We start from the raw sequence: 18,329 nt of genomic DNA on the forward strand, positions 1-18,329 counted from the left end.
GGACAACACAATAACCTGGAGTTCACTGGGGTCTATTGACAACTAATACATGTATGTAAGTGCAATGAAGGAGACTAAGGTGCAGCCTAAGGATGGACAATTGCATTGAAAGAGAGGTAGAGTGGTCAATGACATTCTGAGTAGAGACCTAAAGTAATGCAGACAGATACTCATGTGACATTCAGGCGTCAAGGCCAAGGCAGACAGAGTGAATGGGGAGTGTAAGAATCATAAGGCTAGCATTAGCTTTCAAATATGTACTCAAGAAACCACCAGAGCACTGTACAGGTGAGCAGAATGGACAAGGGCTGAATGAGGAGGAATGACAGACACACGGCTGGGGATCGAGGGGAGCACACTCAAACAAAGCTTGGCAAACCGTGGCAAATTTTATCCTAAAAAATGGTAATTGAAAGCACAAGGGAATTAGTGATGATGTGTCTGTCAGGGTGACAAGCCTCTGAGAAAGCCACCTTCAGGGAGGAAGGTTTCAGCCTGCCGTCAGCTAGGCCCATTGCTTCTGAGCTGAGGAGAGGCAGTGCTTCATTCCAGAGAGTGAGCTATAGCAAAGCTGCTCACCTCATGGTGGCCAGGAAGAAGGCAGAGAGACAGGGATGCCTTTGAGAGCACACGCTCTACTGACCTACTTCCTCTCACTTGATCCCACTTCCTAACTGTCACCACTTTCCAAAGATGTCTTTAAATTACAAATCATCAACAGCTGACTCCACTAAGGACCTGAAGCCCCCCCCCCATCTGCTTCCCCAAAGCTCCGCCTCCAAACACTGTTACATCCAATCAACCGCCATCAACACAAGAGTGATTAGAGAGCCACCTCATCCAGCCAATGGGTTTTCTGCAAGTAACTTCATCTGGCTTTTGTCTTTAAAAGACTGTTTTGGTAACTCGTGAGAGGACAAGCATGGGATCAAAGATATGGTCCAGGGGCTGGAGAGATGGCTCAGAGGTTAAGAACACTGGCTGCTGCTTTTCCAGCGGTCCTGAGTTCAATTCCCAGCAACTACATGGTGACTCACAACCATCTAACATGAGATCTGGTGCCCTCTTCTGGCCTGCAGGCATACATGCAGATAGATGTAAATAATAAATAAATCTTTTTTTTTTAAAGGATACAGACCAAAATATGAATGGAATATGAGGACTTGGGAGAGAACACTGAATACATTCTGTTTTGAATTGGACTTTCGTGCTGTTGTATGTAAGTGGGTACGAGGTGCAAAGATTTAAACAAGGAGAGTTTAAGACAGGGGTTTGTGGGTGCAGGATACCATGAGAGGTGAATTCACTAGGGATACATGCGATGATGAGTGTGGAGGGGCTATCAAGCTTCTGAAGACTGTGGTCATGAACTTGAAGTGAGGGTTGACTTGGTATGGCCCAGCTACAGGGGAGGCTGGGGGAGGAGGACTGCTCAAACTGAGAAGTTTCGGGCCAGCTTGAGCACCACAGCACAACCCTATCTCACAATATCGAGTAGTCTGATTGGGTGTGGTAGCTAATGCCTGTAATCCTAGCATTCTGGAGACCGAGGCAAGAGAATTGTAATTTCAAAGACAGCCTGGGCTTCATAGTCAGACTCTGAACCTTTGAGAGAGAGAGAGACAGAGAGAGAGACAGAGAGAGAGACACAGAGAGAGAGAGAGACAGAGAGAGAGAGAGACAGAGAGAGGAAGAAGGAGGAGGAAGGAGGAGGAGGAGGAGGAGGAGGAAGAAGAAGAAGAAGAAGAAGAAGAAGAAGAAGAAGAAGAAGAAGAAGAAGAAGAAGAAGAAGAAAGGAGGGAGGGAAAAAGGAAAGTGAACCATCATGTTTGTGTTTCTCCAGCAACCTTCAACTGCTTAGCTACAGAATGTTAGTTAGTGTTGCCCACATAGACAGAACCAAGAGACCTGTGTATATGTATGGCAACTGGAAATTCGTACATTGTGACTTCATCTAGTTACAAAGGCTGGGAACTCTTGCAAGTTGTTGTCTCTAAGCTGTAGGCTAAGGAAAGGCAGCAGGATCTGTCAAGGGTCTGAGGTCCGGAGAACTGGGATCCCTACAGCAGCTGGGCTGCAGGTCTGAGTCTCAAGAGCTCCCAAGGCAGGATGCCAATGATCCTGCTCAGCCAGGCAGAGTGACCTCAACCTGTCCCCGCTTTCTGCTCTGTGCAGGCCCTCCGCAGACTGGGCAGACCACTCCGGAGCACCAGCCATTTGCTCAGCCACCAATTCAAGTGCTAATCTCCTCTGGAAACTCCCTTCCAGACACACCCAGAAATCATGTTTAAGCCAGCTGTCTGGGCCTCCCGGGGCTCAGTGAAGCTGACACATGAAATTAGCCATCACGTATGAACTTGGAGAGATGGTTTGGTCTGTGGGTGGAATAATTTCAATACAGGGGGAAGGGAGGAAGTGGGAGTTGGGAGCATATAAAAAAAAGTTATTGCAATTCTGAACTGGGAAAGGAGAAGGGAATAGAGATTGAAGCAGGTGGTGACCTCCCTCATATAGAGGTAAGGGGGGGCTTGGGGAAGGGTAGTCATTGAAGACGTGTCTTCAGGTGAACAAGTCTGGAAGAGGTGGGGATGGAGCATTTGAGAGCCGAGACTAGACTTCGGGAGGATTGAAAGAGGTCAAGGAACCAAGAAGCCGGGTAACTGGATGGATTTTCATGAGAGAAAAGTCTCTATGCAGAGTTCCAAAGGCAGCGCCCAAGCTTCCATTCCGTGGCTGTGACAAAACACTGATGATCAGCGGCTTAGGTGAGTGTAGTAGCTTAAATGATAAATGTCCCCAGTAGGTTCTTGTATCGATCACTTGGTCTCTAACTGATGATGTGTTAATCCCACTGGCCAAAAATAAGACCACCACCATAGTTTAAAGCCAAATTTGAAGCAAGCTTTAATTAAATACTGGCCAGGTGAATGAACTCTGGCCAGGTCCGTACCTGGGTTCCCAGGAAATGGCCCCGAGTCACATTTTGCAGGGGCTTTTTTTTTTAAAAAAAATATTCATTTTATTATGTATATAGTATTCTGTCTGTGTGTATGCCTGCAGGCCAGAAGAGGGCACCAGACCTCATTACAGATGGTTGTGAGCCACCATGTGGTTGCTGGGAATTGAACTCAGGACCTTTGGAAGAGCAGGCAATGCTCTTAACCACTGAGCCATCTCTCCGGCCCTTGCAGGGGCTTAAGAAGGCAAAACCCAGAAGGTCCAGTAAGGGAGAGGCATACATCCTGATAGACTTCCTGCCTCCATACCGTTTGCCTATATCCAATCAGGGGCAAGTATACATCATGACATATTTCTTGCTCACAGGCGATCAAGCATATCTGGTGTAGTTGGGTCAAGCAAACTGTTTAGGGGAGTGAAGACGTGTGGCTTGTTATCTCCTCCCATAAACAGCAGCCTCCAGCACTTCAGGACGGTCTGTCCTTGGAGGCAATTTGGTCAGAAGTGTTCAAGGCTGGTCCTGTTCACGTCTACCGGAGATGAGGGCCTGTCACTGCCCCTTTCTTTCTCTAAATTGGCCAACTAAAACCAGGGAAGGGGGATGAGCCCTATGCCACCATAAACAAATGTTTACCAGTAGTTGTGGCCGTATCCATTTTCTCTTGCTTGGTTTAAGCTGACTTACACAAAGTAAGGGGAAGGGTGCCTATTTCAGGTCACCAAAAATACTTAAAAGCCAGAGTTCACCAGGGGAAAATGGATTTCGATATCATAGTTCCATCTCTGTTTTACAGGGAGTCTTTTTCTCTGTGTGCTCTGCTCTGCGCTCTCTCTCTCTCTCTCTCTCTCTCTCTCTGTGTGTGTGTGTGTGTGTGTAAATGCTCCTTCACTTTTAATAAAAAGTTCATTACCTGTGTCTTCCTTCTGTACCTAAGATTTTTCCAGCCTTTTAATCAAGAGCCCTAAATTATGATAGTATTTTGTCACAGCAACAGAACAGTAACTAACACAGGGAGGAAAGACTTTATTTGACTTTTACTTCCAGGTCATAGTGTATCATGGAAGGGAGTCAGGGCAAGAACTCAAGGAGGAGCCTGAAGCAGAAACCATGGAGAAACAGTGATTGCTGACTGGCTCACTAACTCACGCTTAACTAACACAGCCTAGGACCACCCGCACAGAAAACAATGCCCCTCACATATCAGCGAGGGGCTGTCTTGATTAGCCTCACTGAGGTGAGAAGAGCAATACTATGGACGGACAATAACACTCCTTGATCTGCAATACTGGACTGTATAAAAATACAAAACAAAGCAACAACTAGCTGAGCAACATGGCTGGGTGACACGTGACCAAGCCTCATGTGCTAGCCCCATGCTTTTTCCCCCATCGTGATGGATTATACCTTCGAACTGTGAATCAAAATCAACCTTTTATGGTGGGATGTCTTGTCACAATTCAAAGAGCAGTTGACACAGTCATTATTAAGTTGGGAGCTTAGGTCCCAGCCCCTTGCATCTATCCTAGTCCCCTGACCCTGAGAGTAAGCACTCTGGACTCCAAATCCCAGCAGGCCAGGTCCTGACCCCTCCCTGGGGGAAGGTCAGGACGACTCCCAAGAATATTTAAGTGAACTCCCAAAAGAGGAAGACGTGGTCTCCTTTTCTTCGTGGTCTTCCTTTCTTCCTCCCGGCATCCTGATTTCCCCTTTTGGCCACCTGAGAGCGCAGAACTCCCATTAAACCTGGATATATGTTAATTTGGCTTGTTTTGATTTGGTTTGATTGGGAATTTGCATCGGGTGGAGAGCTTGCGCTAGGAAATATTCCTAACAGTCATTGATGTTGGTGAGGATTTGTTACACAGCAAAGCTAACTGTTACAGCAAGTTCAACAGTTTCACTTCTAAACCTCAGTATCCTCCCTCTAAAGTAGAACCTGCATCATGGCCTCTATGATGACAAACAGATAAAGACGATGTGTTCGGTACATGTGTGGTGAACACATCAGAAAGAGACAATGGAATGAAGGGCACCATATCTTCTTGAGTTTTCTTGATGTTTGTTCTAATGTACGCGTCCTTCTTCGCAGTAAATATCATGAACCTGCATCTGTTTTGGCGCAAAGTTCATGTACCATCCTCGTCACGCTTCCTTCCGGAGCCCTTCGGCACACAGCAGCCGGCCCACACTGGGGCTCTCACTACTGTCCTGCTCCTTAACTTTAGACGTTGTTCAGCTATGCTCTGGGTAGCTTAACAAAATTCTGTGTCCTTTGCCAGTTCCACTAAAGTAGCGCTGATGTCTTGCTTTTTTAATCCACATGGTAACGTGACAGTATATACTTAATAGATTATGATCAATTAATTTATGTTGAAGTTTAGGGTTTTCCTTTCTCTAACGAGGAAGCCAATTAAATTTCTTCAATGTGAAGCCATTTCTTGAATCTGCAGGAAATTCTAGGCATTATTAATTTAATTCAATTTGATTTTTAAAATTACCTTTTTACTCCATGAGGGAATGGAGAGAGTAATTTAGCAACAGGCACCCACCTCCCAAGCAAATGCCCCGGTGTATTGATATTTATGGGTCCTGCTTCTGCATCCCACTGTTGACAACTCTAGCACTGCTATCAAAGGGATGACATGCAGCCTTGGAAAACAAAAGCCAGGAACAGGGCTGGTGACGTGGCCCATCAGGTAAGGGCATCGCCTTCGCAGCTGAAGGAGAGAGCCGGTTCCCACAGGCTGACCTCTCATCTCCACACTCATGCTGTGGTACATGGACGCGCGCGCACTCACACACACACACCCCTGGTAAGAATTCTGCCCTGCGAAAATATCTTTTATTTTTCCATACCCACTTCTCTCCTTCGTCCTCATGACACCTGACAGCACCTGCACCACTGTCCACCTTCTGGAACAGGTCCGTACGTTCTGTTGTTCTTTGTGACCCTGCCTTTTCCCCTTCTTGTGGGCCACTTTCTGATTTTGTTCCCACTCACACTCACATCTCCATAAACACACACACACACAAATCAGAAGCTCAGATGTGCATGAGAGAAAGTGCTGGACCTTATCTCTTTGAGCCTGGGTTCTATTGATTTATTTTCTTTATATTTGTGGCTGTATAAAATTCCTCTGTGCATCCCGGCTGCAGTTTTGCTACCCACTCATCTGCTGGTGGACATCTAGGTTGATTCCATTTCACTATTATGGTGAACACAGTGGCATAAACAGAGGTGATAAGATACTGAGTTGTGTATATTAAACGTTTCGAGAAAAATGGCCTTATGTAACTCAATATAGTAAAATTTAAAAAAACCTAAAAATAAAAATGCCAAAGTCACCCCCCTCACATGGCTATTAAAAACTATCCAAATAAAGTAAACACATCATGTTAGCTAATATCTTTTATTGTCAGACTTTGTGAGTCAACAAACACCACTTTCATATAGCTGTCCACAGGGATAAGGCAAATTAAACTTTTCTTTGTGAGTAGACTCATCTGGCCCACCTTTATAATATTTCCATATAAAAATAAAAGACCAAGTCCAGATTCTTCTTCTTCTGGTCATAAACGCTGTTATTTACAGGTGCTGTGTTCAGGCCACCATCGTGAGCTAGGGACGAAAGAACGGGTAAATTTCATTGACGTCTTGGCCTCAGCATTCAGAGTCCTTTAGAGGTCTGCTCGGGGTTACAGGGTTTGGGGAGGCAGCAGCTCTCCCCATTTTCAACATGGCTATGATGTCCAGAGAGATGATACAAAACTACCCTTCAGAGGAGACAACAACAGAATTAACTTAACTTTTAGAAATAAACGACTCCAAAGTGACTTCATATTGTTCTACAAACAGCACTGGGGCCAGCAGTTTAAGAGTGGTTTATAAATTATCTCCACGGGCCGCGGACCTGCTGGGATACAGCAGTCACAGGTCGCAGCCCTTGCTACATGTAAAACGAAACCGAGTCAAAATGTCTCTTTCCAAAATACAGCAAAGACAGGAACATCCAGGGTCCTGATGTGTTAGTAAAACCACCTTGGAGCCTATAACTCTGAACTATGAAAATATACAGACAGACTGTTTACACCATTGCACATCTTCTTCCCTTTGTGTTTAATGCGCACGCAACAACGATTAAAGTGTTGAGTGTATGAACACATGCTCGGGCAAGCACAGACGTTTAAATGAAACAAAGCAAACTGTTAATACCCGTCCATGAGGAAGGCTGCCAGCAGCGCTCCGACTACCACACTGTCCCCTTCCGCTCTGTCTCCCCTCCCGGCTCCCTCACCTTCCCTCACAGTCGGGAAATCAGGCGGGGAGGTTAGTGCACAATTCAAGCTCTGCAGATTCTCCCAGAAGGGGAAAGTGCATTCCCTCAGTAGCACAGTTAAGGTCGATTAGGGTTGATTCTGCAAGTTAAGGCACTTCTGGCTGCTTTGGTGGCAGCATGGTTTTCTCCCCTTTCTTTTTTTAAGGCAAGTATCTATGAGTACTAAAGCTTTAGAAATTGTGCAGACGGTTAAGGTTGACAGCTTAATACGTGATCACTGAAGTGGATTGGGGGGAAAGGAGTCCCGGAAACTCCTCCCTCTGACGACTGGTTTCCGAAGGCCTGGGCAGCTGTGTTTCCAAAGCTGGGTCAGGACCTGGCGCTGGCCTGAGCACATTCAGATCTGAAAATGACATGGGCTTGCTTGTCTTCACCTGGAGCTGCCCTGGCTGCTCACGGAGCGTGTGGTGCTATAGCGCTTCTTCACAATCATGCTGATGTAGGCTTTCATGAGCTTGGCCACATCCACCACCTGCCGGGGAGAGCAGAAGCACACAAGGTAGAGACCAGATCCAAGCACCTAGCTCCGCGACATCCTCTGACTATCCTCCATGTAAGAACCAGCAGCTGCTAGGCTAAGTCTGGGCTTTAGACACGCAGGAAGACAAGGGTTCAGCTGACCATTTCTAGCCAAAGAGAGTAACGTGGAGCTTTTCTAAATAGAGCATGCACCACCTGGTGGCTCCAGCACAGAGAAGCATGCAGCACCTGGTGGCTCTGGCACAGAGAAGCATGCATCACCTGGTGGCTCCGGCACAGAGAGCAGGGGTTTTATTTGATGCAAGCTGTCTGGTTTTGCAGTCAGTACACCACAAGTACACTGGACAGCAGAGTTTGTACTGTAGGATTTGAACTGCTAGTCTCACTGAAAATGGTGAAATTTGGAAACCACATCAGCCTTTATAGGCTACAGTCACTAATTCCAGTCTATTCATTTGGAAGCAGTGGAAGAAGCCGAAGGGAGCTTTGGGGGCCAGGACAGGACTATGACCAGCTGGCCGGATGCCTAGCCCACTTCCATTACAAACCACACATTTTCCCGAGCTGGGATTGTTCATCAGCATCTTCCAATGATGTTGCCACCCCTGTTCTCCCTTCCCTGGCCAATCTGTCTGTCAGCCTGGGCAGTGCAAAGGCATCTTACTAGGCTTCTATATCTCCTCCTGCCCTTCCAGTCTCACCCCACACTGATACTGGTAAAGCCACTGCTGTATTGTATTACAGTCCCAGATTTCACAGTAGGTTCCTACCTTCCGTGGGATTCAACTAAATGACACAGCCCAGCAACAGGACCCTCCCCTGTCACAGAGTCTTGGGCTCTTTCTTCTCTCTGCATACTTTCCTCAACAACCCACTAAGCTTCATCCTCCGCCACATCCCAACAGCTCTTCAAATACCCTCCGACCCACCATCATAGGCACCATACAATTCATCCTTTTTGGTAGCAGCGCCCTTTGTGGAGGCCTCATGTGGCCTCTTCATTTATTACTACACCTACTCAAGTTTGGAGCTGCTAGCATACAGATTCAGTGGCTTTTTTGAATATGATTTTGTGATCCATGAACTATGGCTAGATGGGAGGTCCCTCAGGTCCCCTGTTCTGTGGATGCCATTGTAATATAATCGTTTGTGTGTGTGTGCATATATATGTCTTATTTGGCTTATTTTATGTGTTTTGCTTGCATGCATGTTTGTACTCCATTGTTTTGCTTGTATGCACATTTGTACACTACTGTTTTGCTTGCATGCACATTTGTACACTACATGTGTGATTGGAGCCTGGGGAGGTCAGAAGATAGTTGTGAGCCACTGTGTGGGATTGAACCAGGGTCCTCTGCAAAAGCAACATGTGCTCTTAGCTGCTGAGTTATCTCTCCAGCCTCCAGAGTAGAGTCTGATTGCTGTGGTCCTTTGCCTTAATCTCCTAGTCTCTGCAAGGTATCACTGCCAATTTAGGAGACCTGGTCAAAGGTGGCCAGGAGATGGGAGCCCTGCTCTCTTCTTTGACAGAGATCCTGAATGAATCCTGTCTACCCTGCTTCTGCCTCTTACCTCACTTGTTTCAAAGAGCAGCTCCCGCTCATCAACTACGATCTTGTACGTGTTGGCCAGGGGTGCCCCAAAAGAGAGGATGTGCTCATACTGGAAGACTTCTAATGGTTTGCCCTCTCCACGCTTGTACACCGACACGGCGTCCGCACTGACGCCCAGCCAGAGTTCCTGGGGGAAGCCGCCTTCCTTGCACTGTAGGGGCAAGAGAGTCACTGTGAGTCAGCATTGGACAAGGCAGGGCAGAACACGTCCTAGAAGCCACAAGACAGGCACCGAGGCCAGTGCTTGGTAGATGATGCTGACCAAAGTCAGCACGCCAGCACAGAGACAGGAGAAACTGAACCTTGGTGCACACTGGTTGATCTCTGACTGGCTAATCAATTTTAGGGTTTGCAGAAAGCCAACTGGTGCTCTACTTCTTCAGAAGGCCTCTCTCCACCTTGAATTAGCTCTTCTATTAGAGGCACCTGAATCAGCCATATAGCAGAAACCCAGGACACACCAGCTGGGCAAGTAACCAAACAGCAATGCCAGGCACCTTGGGTAAGCCAGCTCTGCTCTGCTGTTTCTAGGTCTGTCCTCAACCTGTCTGGACTGGTTTACCTAGGATCACAGAGATAAATTCTCCCGATCACTGTGTGTTGACATCTGTCCACAAGAAGCGGCCACATGTTCAGTGTAAACACACTTGACGGGCCTAACTCCAGAGCAAAGGGAGGAAAACAAGAGCCCGTGTAGGGAACAGCAACGCAGGAATGACAGGAACCAGAGCATAAAGGGGTGGCGTATGTTTGGGGAAACAGAAGAGAGAGTGCAGAGGGCACAAAGGGCCTTATTTGTGAATCAGAGCAGTGGTTCTCAACCTTCCTAACGCTGCAACCCTTTTCCAGGCAGGATTTCTCTGTGTCCTAGCTGTCCTGGAACGAGCTCTTGTAGACCAGGCTGGCCTTGGACTCAGAGAGATCTGCCTACCTCTGCCTCCTGAGTACTGGAATTAAAGGCATACGCCACCATCGCCCGGCCCAGAAAGTCATTCTCGTTGCTACTTCCTTACTGTTATTTTCCAACTGTTGTGAATTATAATGTAAAATATCTGTTTTTTCCAATGATCTTAGGAAACCCCTGTGAAAGGGTTCGCGACCCACAGGTTGAGAACTGCTGCTTCAGAACAGACATAACCATATCAACCAACCTACCACACCCAGAACAGCATCCTACCAGAAGCAATTAAAGCATTTTGGAATATATAATCAGTACTTAGATTTCTGTAAAGCTTCTACTTAAAGTCATCAAAGACCATGCTAAATTGCTGCAGCCATAAGAAATCTAGAAGCTCATCTATACGGGGGCTGGGAAACTCAACCATTTTTGCGGGAGGGGGGGGAGGATGTCTTGGGTCTTGCAGGCCTTGTGATCTCTGGCACTGACTAGGGCCTCCACAGCTGTAGAGGAAACACACAATGGAGGTGGCGGGATTTGACACGCAGGCCAGTTTGACAAGCATCCCTCTGCTCTACACCACTGGTTAAACTTCCTTCCGGGCAGGGATCTTAAACAGGGAAATCCGGAATTAGTACTGGGTTGAGGCGGTGGCAAATTCTACTTTCTAAGATGCTGTTCCTTCAAGCAGACATCACGAGGCAAGGGCAAGCCCGTCGTTTCTAACCTAGTTATCCAGAATCGGAAATGTCTTAAAATCTGTGCTGACTTGAAGGACTTGGGCACTAGGGCCTCAGGATGTCACTCAGTGGTAGGGTACTCACACGGCCCTGAGTTTAGTCCCCAGAATTCAAAAAAGGAAAAGTAAATATATTTTTGAAAATTTGGATTTTGCTGCTGGGAGGTGGTGGCGCACACCTTTAATCCCAGCACTCAGGAAGCAGAGGCAGGTGGATCTCTGAGTTCGAGGGCGGCCTGCTCTACACAGTGAGTTCCAGGACAACCAGGGCTACACAGAGAAACCCTGTCTCAAAAAACTAAAAACAACAACCAAAAACAATGAGGTTGGATTTTGCCTTTAATCTCAGCCCTTGGGAGGTGATCTCTGCCCATCTGAGGTGAATCAGGTTTACATAGTTAGTTCCAGGCCGGCCATAGATACGCAGTGAGACCCCATCTGGAAAAAGACAAGTGAGGAGATGGGGTAACGTGAATTTTGGAATATTCTAAATTAACAGACCAGGGATACTCAAGCAGGAAAATTTGTGTAAAAATTCTGAAATTAGAAAAACTGTTAATCTGGGGAAATTTCCCCAAGTATTTTAGATAAGGAATTCCTAAATCTGCATGTATAAAGTTCCTAAGTGAATATATAAGTCTAAAAACAAGGCTTCAAAAAACCCACAGATTTTAATAAATATTTTAAGAATTAGATCAACAGCTTGTATTAAAAAAAAGTTATTTAAGGCCTGGGAGGTGGAGAAAGGAGTTCAAAAGCATCTTCAGCTACAGAGCAAGCTGGAAGCCAGCTGGGCCAGGTGCTAGTCTACCTCAACACCAACAGAAATCAAGCCAGACAGCCAACCAGACACAGAGATAGAAGTCATTCTAATGATGATCCTATTGATAGAAACATTTGCTACAAAGGAAGAGAAAAAAACCTTGATGGGCCAGCAACATGGCTCAGTGGGTAAGGGTGCTTGCCGCCAAGCTTGACTACTTCAGTTCAATGGACTTTGGAGCTTACACAGGAATCGGAGAGAACTGACTTCGATAAGTTGTCCTCTTCCACATGTGACACACACACTAAATAAATACATGAATAAAGTTGAAAACAACAAAATAAATCAAAAAGCGCCTTTGGGAGATGAAGAGGCTAATGGTAAAATCCAGGAAGCACAGGGCCAAGAGGTCCATTTTTTGTCCCTCTTCCCCCCAGTATGAACCTGGCAAGGTTCAGACTCTGACACGGTGTGGTCAGGACGTGGCACCTGCCTGCTCACAATGAGACATTACAATGATCAGCGCTCACCTCCACATCAAAGAGCGTGGATCCGTAGCCAGGCCACTCCTTGATCAAGGCCATATACTTGGCCATGGCTTGCTCCTGGTTCATTCCCTGCAGCTTCTTCCACTTGTCAATGATACTGGCTCGAGCCGAGCAGACTTCTTCCTTAATCCACATGTCCAGCATCTGTTCCTCCTCTGCTTTCTGCCGAACCACGGCCCCGGTCCGGAAGCTGCGCCTCAGCGTCCCCTCCAGGAAGCTGGTCCGCCTCTTCTCCAGGCGTTCATACGGGGTGAAGGTTTTGGTCGACTGACTGATGCGAGCTTTGAGTCTCTGCAGGGAGTAAACCTCCTCTAGGGGTGGGACTGAGGTGTGCAGGGTATAATCCCCCTGCAGGTACTGGAGTCTCAAGGCAGCCAGAACTTGCAGATTCTCTTCAGGGGCTGGGTGGTGGCCATGGATGACGGCTTCATGGGCCTGAAAGGTGAGAGGAGCTGCGGTCAGATAGCTGCCGAGTATTACAGGAAGCCCCAAGGCCAGCTCCCTCATGCCCTGTGGACTGTAAGCTGAATTCCACCCCAGCGGAGCACAGCCCACCACTTTCACGTTGGATTTCTCTCCAGCAAAGCACGGCCCACTGCTTTCAAGGCAAATTCCTCCCCTTCGCAGGTACCCTCCAACACTGCAATACCTTTTATTCCTATGGCCAAGTGTGTAAGGTTTCCTTCTACAAAATGAGCTGCTAGCTTCTCCTCGCTGGGAAATCTACCGCCCTACCTAATCCCAAGGACCTGAGCAGTTAATTTATATGGCATAGTAATGGGCTTCACGCCTGCCTCAAACAAAGGAATCAGTTTCTCAGTTCCTTTTACCTGTTCAAACATAAACGCAAACTCCACGCTGTCTTTTGGCACGCTGTCGGTGTCCAGGAAGCAATAAAGTTTGAAGTAAAATTTCCATGGCGAGTCCCCAGCTTCTGACGTGGCTGCGAGCCTAAGACAGAAGCCACAAAAGACTCTGAGCAAAACTGGAATCGGGCCGCTGGTGACCCACAGCTCACTCTGAGGATACAGACGTCCTCCCTATGGTGGTACTGGCACGATGTGGGGGAGATGACATAGGGGACAGTCACACAAACAAAAAAGCAAGACAGTGTGTGTCAGAGTTTCTCAGGGCTTTAACCAGAGGGAAGGTCCAAAGAGAAAGCCTTCAGGCAAAGCCTGCTGGCAGGGACTCACTGAGGATCCCAGCTGAACTGGTACCATCGAATCTGTGCTTAATCCACAGAAATGCTACTTGTTCACTTCCTCTAATAAATCTCGACTGAGTTTTCCCAGTTACAATTGCGGTGAGTACTCAGTAGACTGCCTGCCTTCGGATGCCAAGTGTCTTTGCCGAGCTAGGCAATCTAAGTCTGAGATCAGGGATGCACTGTTGAAGGGACATGAGAGGCAGTTTCGAGAGCTGGGGTGCGGGCGTGAGTCTACCATCATGTCGAAGCTCATTGGTAGTAAGTGAAAACATCAGTTCTAAGAGACATGGAATACAGGGGCTGGAAGAGAGAGAATGGGGGTGAAGGGCTGAGGATGAGCTAAATCAGCGTTGAGATCATGGTTTTGTCTCTGAATCAGGACATATAGATGGCAGAGAAGACAGGTAAATAGATTAATACAGGTTAAAACAAACAAACAAACAAACAAAAAAACCTAAAGGAAGCATGCGACAAGGCCAAACAGGGAGCATCAAATGTTCTTCCAGCACTGGGAGGAAGAAGAACTTACTTCTCAAACTTGGCCAGGACATCGGCTACAATGGTCCGGCTTTCAATGGCCTTGTCCACGAGACCATTGTACTCAAACAAGGCAAACATGTTCCTACTGTCCTCCATGGCGAGGCCCCGGATCAGCTTCTCCACCACCTGGAAGACATATGAGGAGGCCCTCACTTCAGAGGCTGTGTGCACTTCACAAAGCACACACAATGTCGTGAACTCAGAGAGGGCTGGTGGCATGGGAGAGTCCACACAGCCTCCTGAAACTGCTGGCTGCGTGCCGGCCCCGGAGCCTAACACGCACCGCTGGCTGCTTTTTCTCTTACTCTCTTGGCAAAGTTAGCTTTACTTTCTTCTTGCTACCCCTATGTTTCCCAAAATACTCCCCCTTAGGGAGAGGATGGTAAGCTACTTTTATTAGTAGTATTTTGCAAAGCCACAGTAGTTGGGAAAATGGATGAAATCCCTAAGTCCCATCTTTTATTTGACACCGTGATAAAGCTTGAGAAACAATAGTGATTCTGACTGAGGAGTCATCCATAAAGGCTCTCCAGGCTTCATTAGCAATACTGCCATTACCCCAGCTTCCACTGGGCTAGTTTAAAGGGACCGGGCAAAATGTGTTCATTTGATGTGGTCCTGTCAACAGCCTGTGGCCCAGACGACCTGACACACCCTCTCACAGTGTTTCCTCTGTGGCGGATCTCTGGAGACAACGGGTAGGATTACACATCAGAGACCTTGGCTCGAGCAGAGCTGTGTGTTTTCCCACATTTAACTGCACGTTTATCTCTATATCTGTAAGCTTGCTGTTGGCTGCTGGTTGTATTTACTTCCCATTTGTCATGCAGATGCGCTGAGCATAAATACCACCGTGGCTATGCTCAACCTGGGAGCCACGGGTGTCTGGGCAGGCACAAGGGGCTGTCAGCGCTCCCTACCTCCCCAGCTGTGGTGTGTGAGTTGATGGTGATCTTGCAGGACCCTCCGCCATGGCAGTACACCGTGGACGTCATCTCCTGCCGGTGGATCAGAGCTTCAATTTCATCTCGGGAAGGCACAAACTCTCTGCATTTGGTTTTCTTAAGAGATTCATAGATAAAGAGGGCATACTTTTCCATCTCGGTTCCCGGGAACTGTTCCCGTATCCTAGGAGACAAAGGGGAACTGTGAGTTGTGCACAAAAGCTGACTGGCTTGAAGGAGCTGGACTGTGGGCAAGGAAAGGTTAGGAGGGAGGGAGGCTGCCTCCTAGTGGTGACACGAGCAATTGTTGGGAGCAGAGAGACCCCAGATCCTGGATTTCTTGTAAACAACTTGTTTTCCCCTGATCTGAGTGCCTACAGCTGCTCTGAGCAGGAGAACTTCAGAAGTTCCTGATGGCAGGAGAGTGGTTTCTGGTGGGTTTGGCTGGGGCGTGGCTATCTCTATATAATCTGCCCCTGAACACAATAAAGGGGGCATTCTTGGGGCTTTTTGTATCAGTGTTAAAAGGTCCGTGTGTCGGTCTGTCTCTGCGTCTGTATGTTCAACCTCCAGGCCCCTTGCCCAAAGCTCACAAACTGAGGTCTAGCGCACAGAATGCACACACAGGGGTGCGGTGCGCGGCAATTGGAGGTTCCCACCAAGATATGGGGAACTAGGGAACGCTGAGGTCACCCTCAGAAGGTGAGGGTGGATTGGGGTATGTGTTAATCCTGACGTCCTTCGCTCGGGTTGGCAGCAAGTGGAAGTCCAGCCGAGAAAGAGGGGTGAGCGATCAGGGTTGTCCCCAGCCGGATGGGACGTATGTGTTGGGAAAAGATAGAATGTATATGGCTCAAAGAGATGAATGTGTACAGATGTGTGATATGTTGATTGTGTTGTCTTTTGTGTTCTGGACTGGAGAAAGACATTTGATTCTAGGAACTGCTAAGAAAGGTATTTTGACATTAAAATATGGGCTTAAGAATTTGATGCTTTGGAAAGGAGGTTCTGTTTTTGTCTCCACAGACGATGAGAGCCTAAGTATTTATTCAGTGTTCATGAGGTTTGAATCCCCGAGACCTCCTGAAATGTAGCAGTGGAGTGTGAGCGGCTCCAGGTGGCAGGTGCTGAGGGGCTGTGACACGTGCAAACCCCGGGACCTGCCTCAAGGACTATGGAGGTCTGAATGCAACCCGGGTCGGAGTGTAGCTGGAAAATGGCAGTAAATTGCAGTAAATACCCCTAAAAATGCAGTGTCCCCGCTCAGCAGGAAGTAGCCAGACAGATTGACAACGCCCAAATTCCCTAAAAGATTAAGTGGGGCCCCTTCAGTGGTTGCAGAGCAGCAAGCCCGCTTCCCTGAGTTCCCCTCCACTCCATGCACCAGTTTGGACCCAGAACGAATGCAGTGGAGCTAGAAGGCAGCTGGAGCAGAGCTTTCTAGGTGGCTGTGGTGGAAGGCACATTGCCTCAGTCCAGTCGGTGCCTAGCCTGGCGGATGCCACAGCAGTGCCAGGAGTATCAGCAAATGCAACAACAAGTGCTGGAGCTGAGACAAGCTGGAGCACAGACCCCACTGGGCTGCCCGAGAACGCAGCCGCAGGGCAAGGAGAAGGCAGTGGCAGTTCCAGGCTCTGCACCCCAAGAGTATGCGGCATGGTGAATTTAAATCAAGAGACTGCCCTACTGTAGGAGCAGGTGGACCTACGGCTGGTACAACAAATGTCTTGTTATTTCATTTGTATGACATCTGTTAATATTGCTAATGCCTCTTAATGTGGTGAAACAACTCAATGGTTACTTGAATAGCCCTTGAAACATTACAATTAGCACACCAGATTGTTGATACCTGTGTGCTCTGTTTTAGCCAAAGGGTTGGTAGAATACGATAACCCAAATGGGAGGTTGGGTCCAGTGGTGATTGGGGACCCTACTGCTGGCAATCTTAACACCTGTTGCCATGGGCATTCATCTTTGAATCCTGTGTAAGATCAGACAACCCATGAGAATGCAGCATATGGTCACTTAACAGAAGCAGGATCAGCTGGGCTGCTAGGGAAGCCAAAGAGGTGCACAAGCGAGAAGGTGTCTTCCATGCACTCAGCTGACAAGAATGAATGTGTCACGGGGATATGGCAGCTGGCGTATGTTATTTAGGGGACTGCTGAAGGAGCAGTGGTTTCTGTCTGCTCCTGGGGTCATGGCAAAGCCACTCCTAAAAGTCCCGAGTCTGAAATGGTCACACACCTCTGTTCACTTGAGGGAAAGAGGGTGTGTGGGAAATAGTATGAGGAACCAACAGTCTCTGGGATACTTGGATGTACATGTCTTACAGGCTTAAGTTGCTCTCTGTGTTCCCTAAAAGCCAGTATTCTCCTGAGGAGATGCGGTCACTCTCTCCTGAGTACAGGTTCAATAGAGTGCTGGCCAAAGTGAATCTAAGTGCAGTAGAGACCAAAAGGCTGTGTGGACAGGAGGGTCTTCTGCTTTATAAAAAAATTTAGGGGGGAGATGTTGGGAGCAGTGAGACCCCAGATCCTGAATTTCTTGTAAACAACTTGTTTTCCCCTGATCTGAGTGCCTACAGCTGCTCTGAGCACGAGACCCTCAGGAGTTCCTGATGGCAGGAGAGTGGTTTCTGGTGGGTTTGGCTGGGGCATGGCTATCTCTATATAATCTGCCCCTGAACACAATAAAGGGGGCATTCTTGGGGCTTTTTGTATCAGTGTTAAAAGGTCCGTGTGTCGGTCTGTCTCTGTGTGTGTCAGTTCGTCTCTGCGTCTGTATGTTCAACCTCCAGGCCCCTTGCCCAAAGCTCGCGAACTGAGGTCTAGTGCACCGAAAGCAGACACGGTGTCTTTTAAGGTCCAGCTTTCCCTGACTGAGTTTACTTCAAACAAACAGAAAGAACGGCTGTTTGTGAGTGGGCTGTGGCCAGGTCTCTACGCTGCACCAGCACTGCTAATACAGGAAATGTTTCACACCGCCTTTAACAACAACAACAAAGACCATGGCCTTGAACTCAAGAGGCCCACCTGCCTCTGGCTCCTGCAGTGCCAGGATTAAAAACGTGTGCTACCAGGTACCCTTGCCTTTTGTTTTGTTGAGCTAGGGGTTGGTTCACTCTGTAGCCCAGGCCGGCCTTGATCTCTTGTTCCTCCTGCCTCAGCCTTGTAAGTGCCGAGCTTACTAGAATGAGATAGCTTGTCCAGCTTTAAGCAGTGTGTTTGCCTGAGTTAAGTAAAATGAGATTTTAACTGCTTTTGCCATACAGGAAGCAATGAGATGCAGGTCCAGG

General features: G+C 47.8%; 1 protein-coding gene across 6 annotated transcripts in view; it reads right to left on the reverse strand.

The window, feature by feature from the left end:
- Positions 1-6,355: 6,355 nt before the first annotated feature.
- Positions 6,356-18,329, reverse strand: part of Myo10 (myosin X) — a 198,946-nt gene continuing 186,972 nt past the window's right edge. For all 6 annotated transcript variants that reach the window (XM_075975824.1, XM_075975825.1, XM_075975829.1 and 3 more), the window contains 6 exons: positions 15,008-15,215; positions 14,077-14,213; positions 13,168-13,288; positions 12,320-12,772; positions 9,349-9,540; positions 6,356-7,768 (listed from right to left, as the gene is read on the reverse strand). In XM_075975824.1, the coding sequence (XP_075831939.1) occupies positions 7,667-7,768; positions 9,349-9,540; positions 12,320-12,772; positions 13,168-13,288; positions 14,077-14,213; positions 15,008-15,215 (1,213 nt within the window). In that variant the 3' untranslated portion in view covers positions 6,356-7,666. The remainder of the gene's footprint in view (positions 7,769-9,348; positions 9,541-12,319; positions 12,773-13,167; positions 13,289-14,076; positions 14,214-15,007; positions 15,216-18,329) is intronic.

Source organism: Microtus pennsylvanicus, chromosome 6, assembly GCF_037038515.1.
Source record: "Microtus pennsylvanicus isolate mMicPen1 chromosome 6, mMicPen1.hap1, whole genome shotgun sequence".
In the NCBI taxonomy this organism is placed as follows: Eukaryota; Metazoa; Chordata; class Mammalia; order Rodentia; family Cricetidae; genus Microtus; species Microtus pennsylvanicus.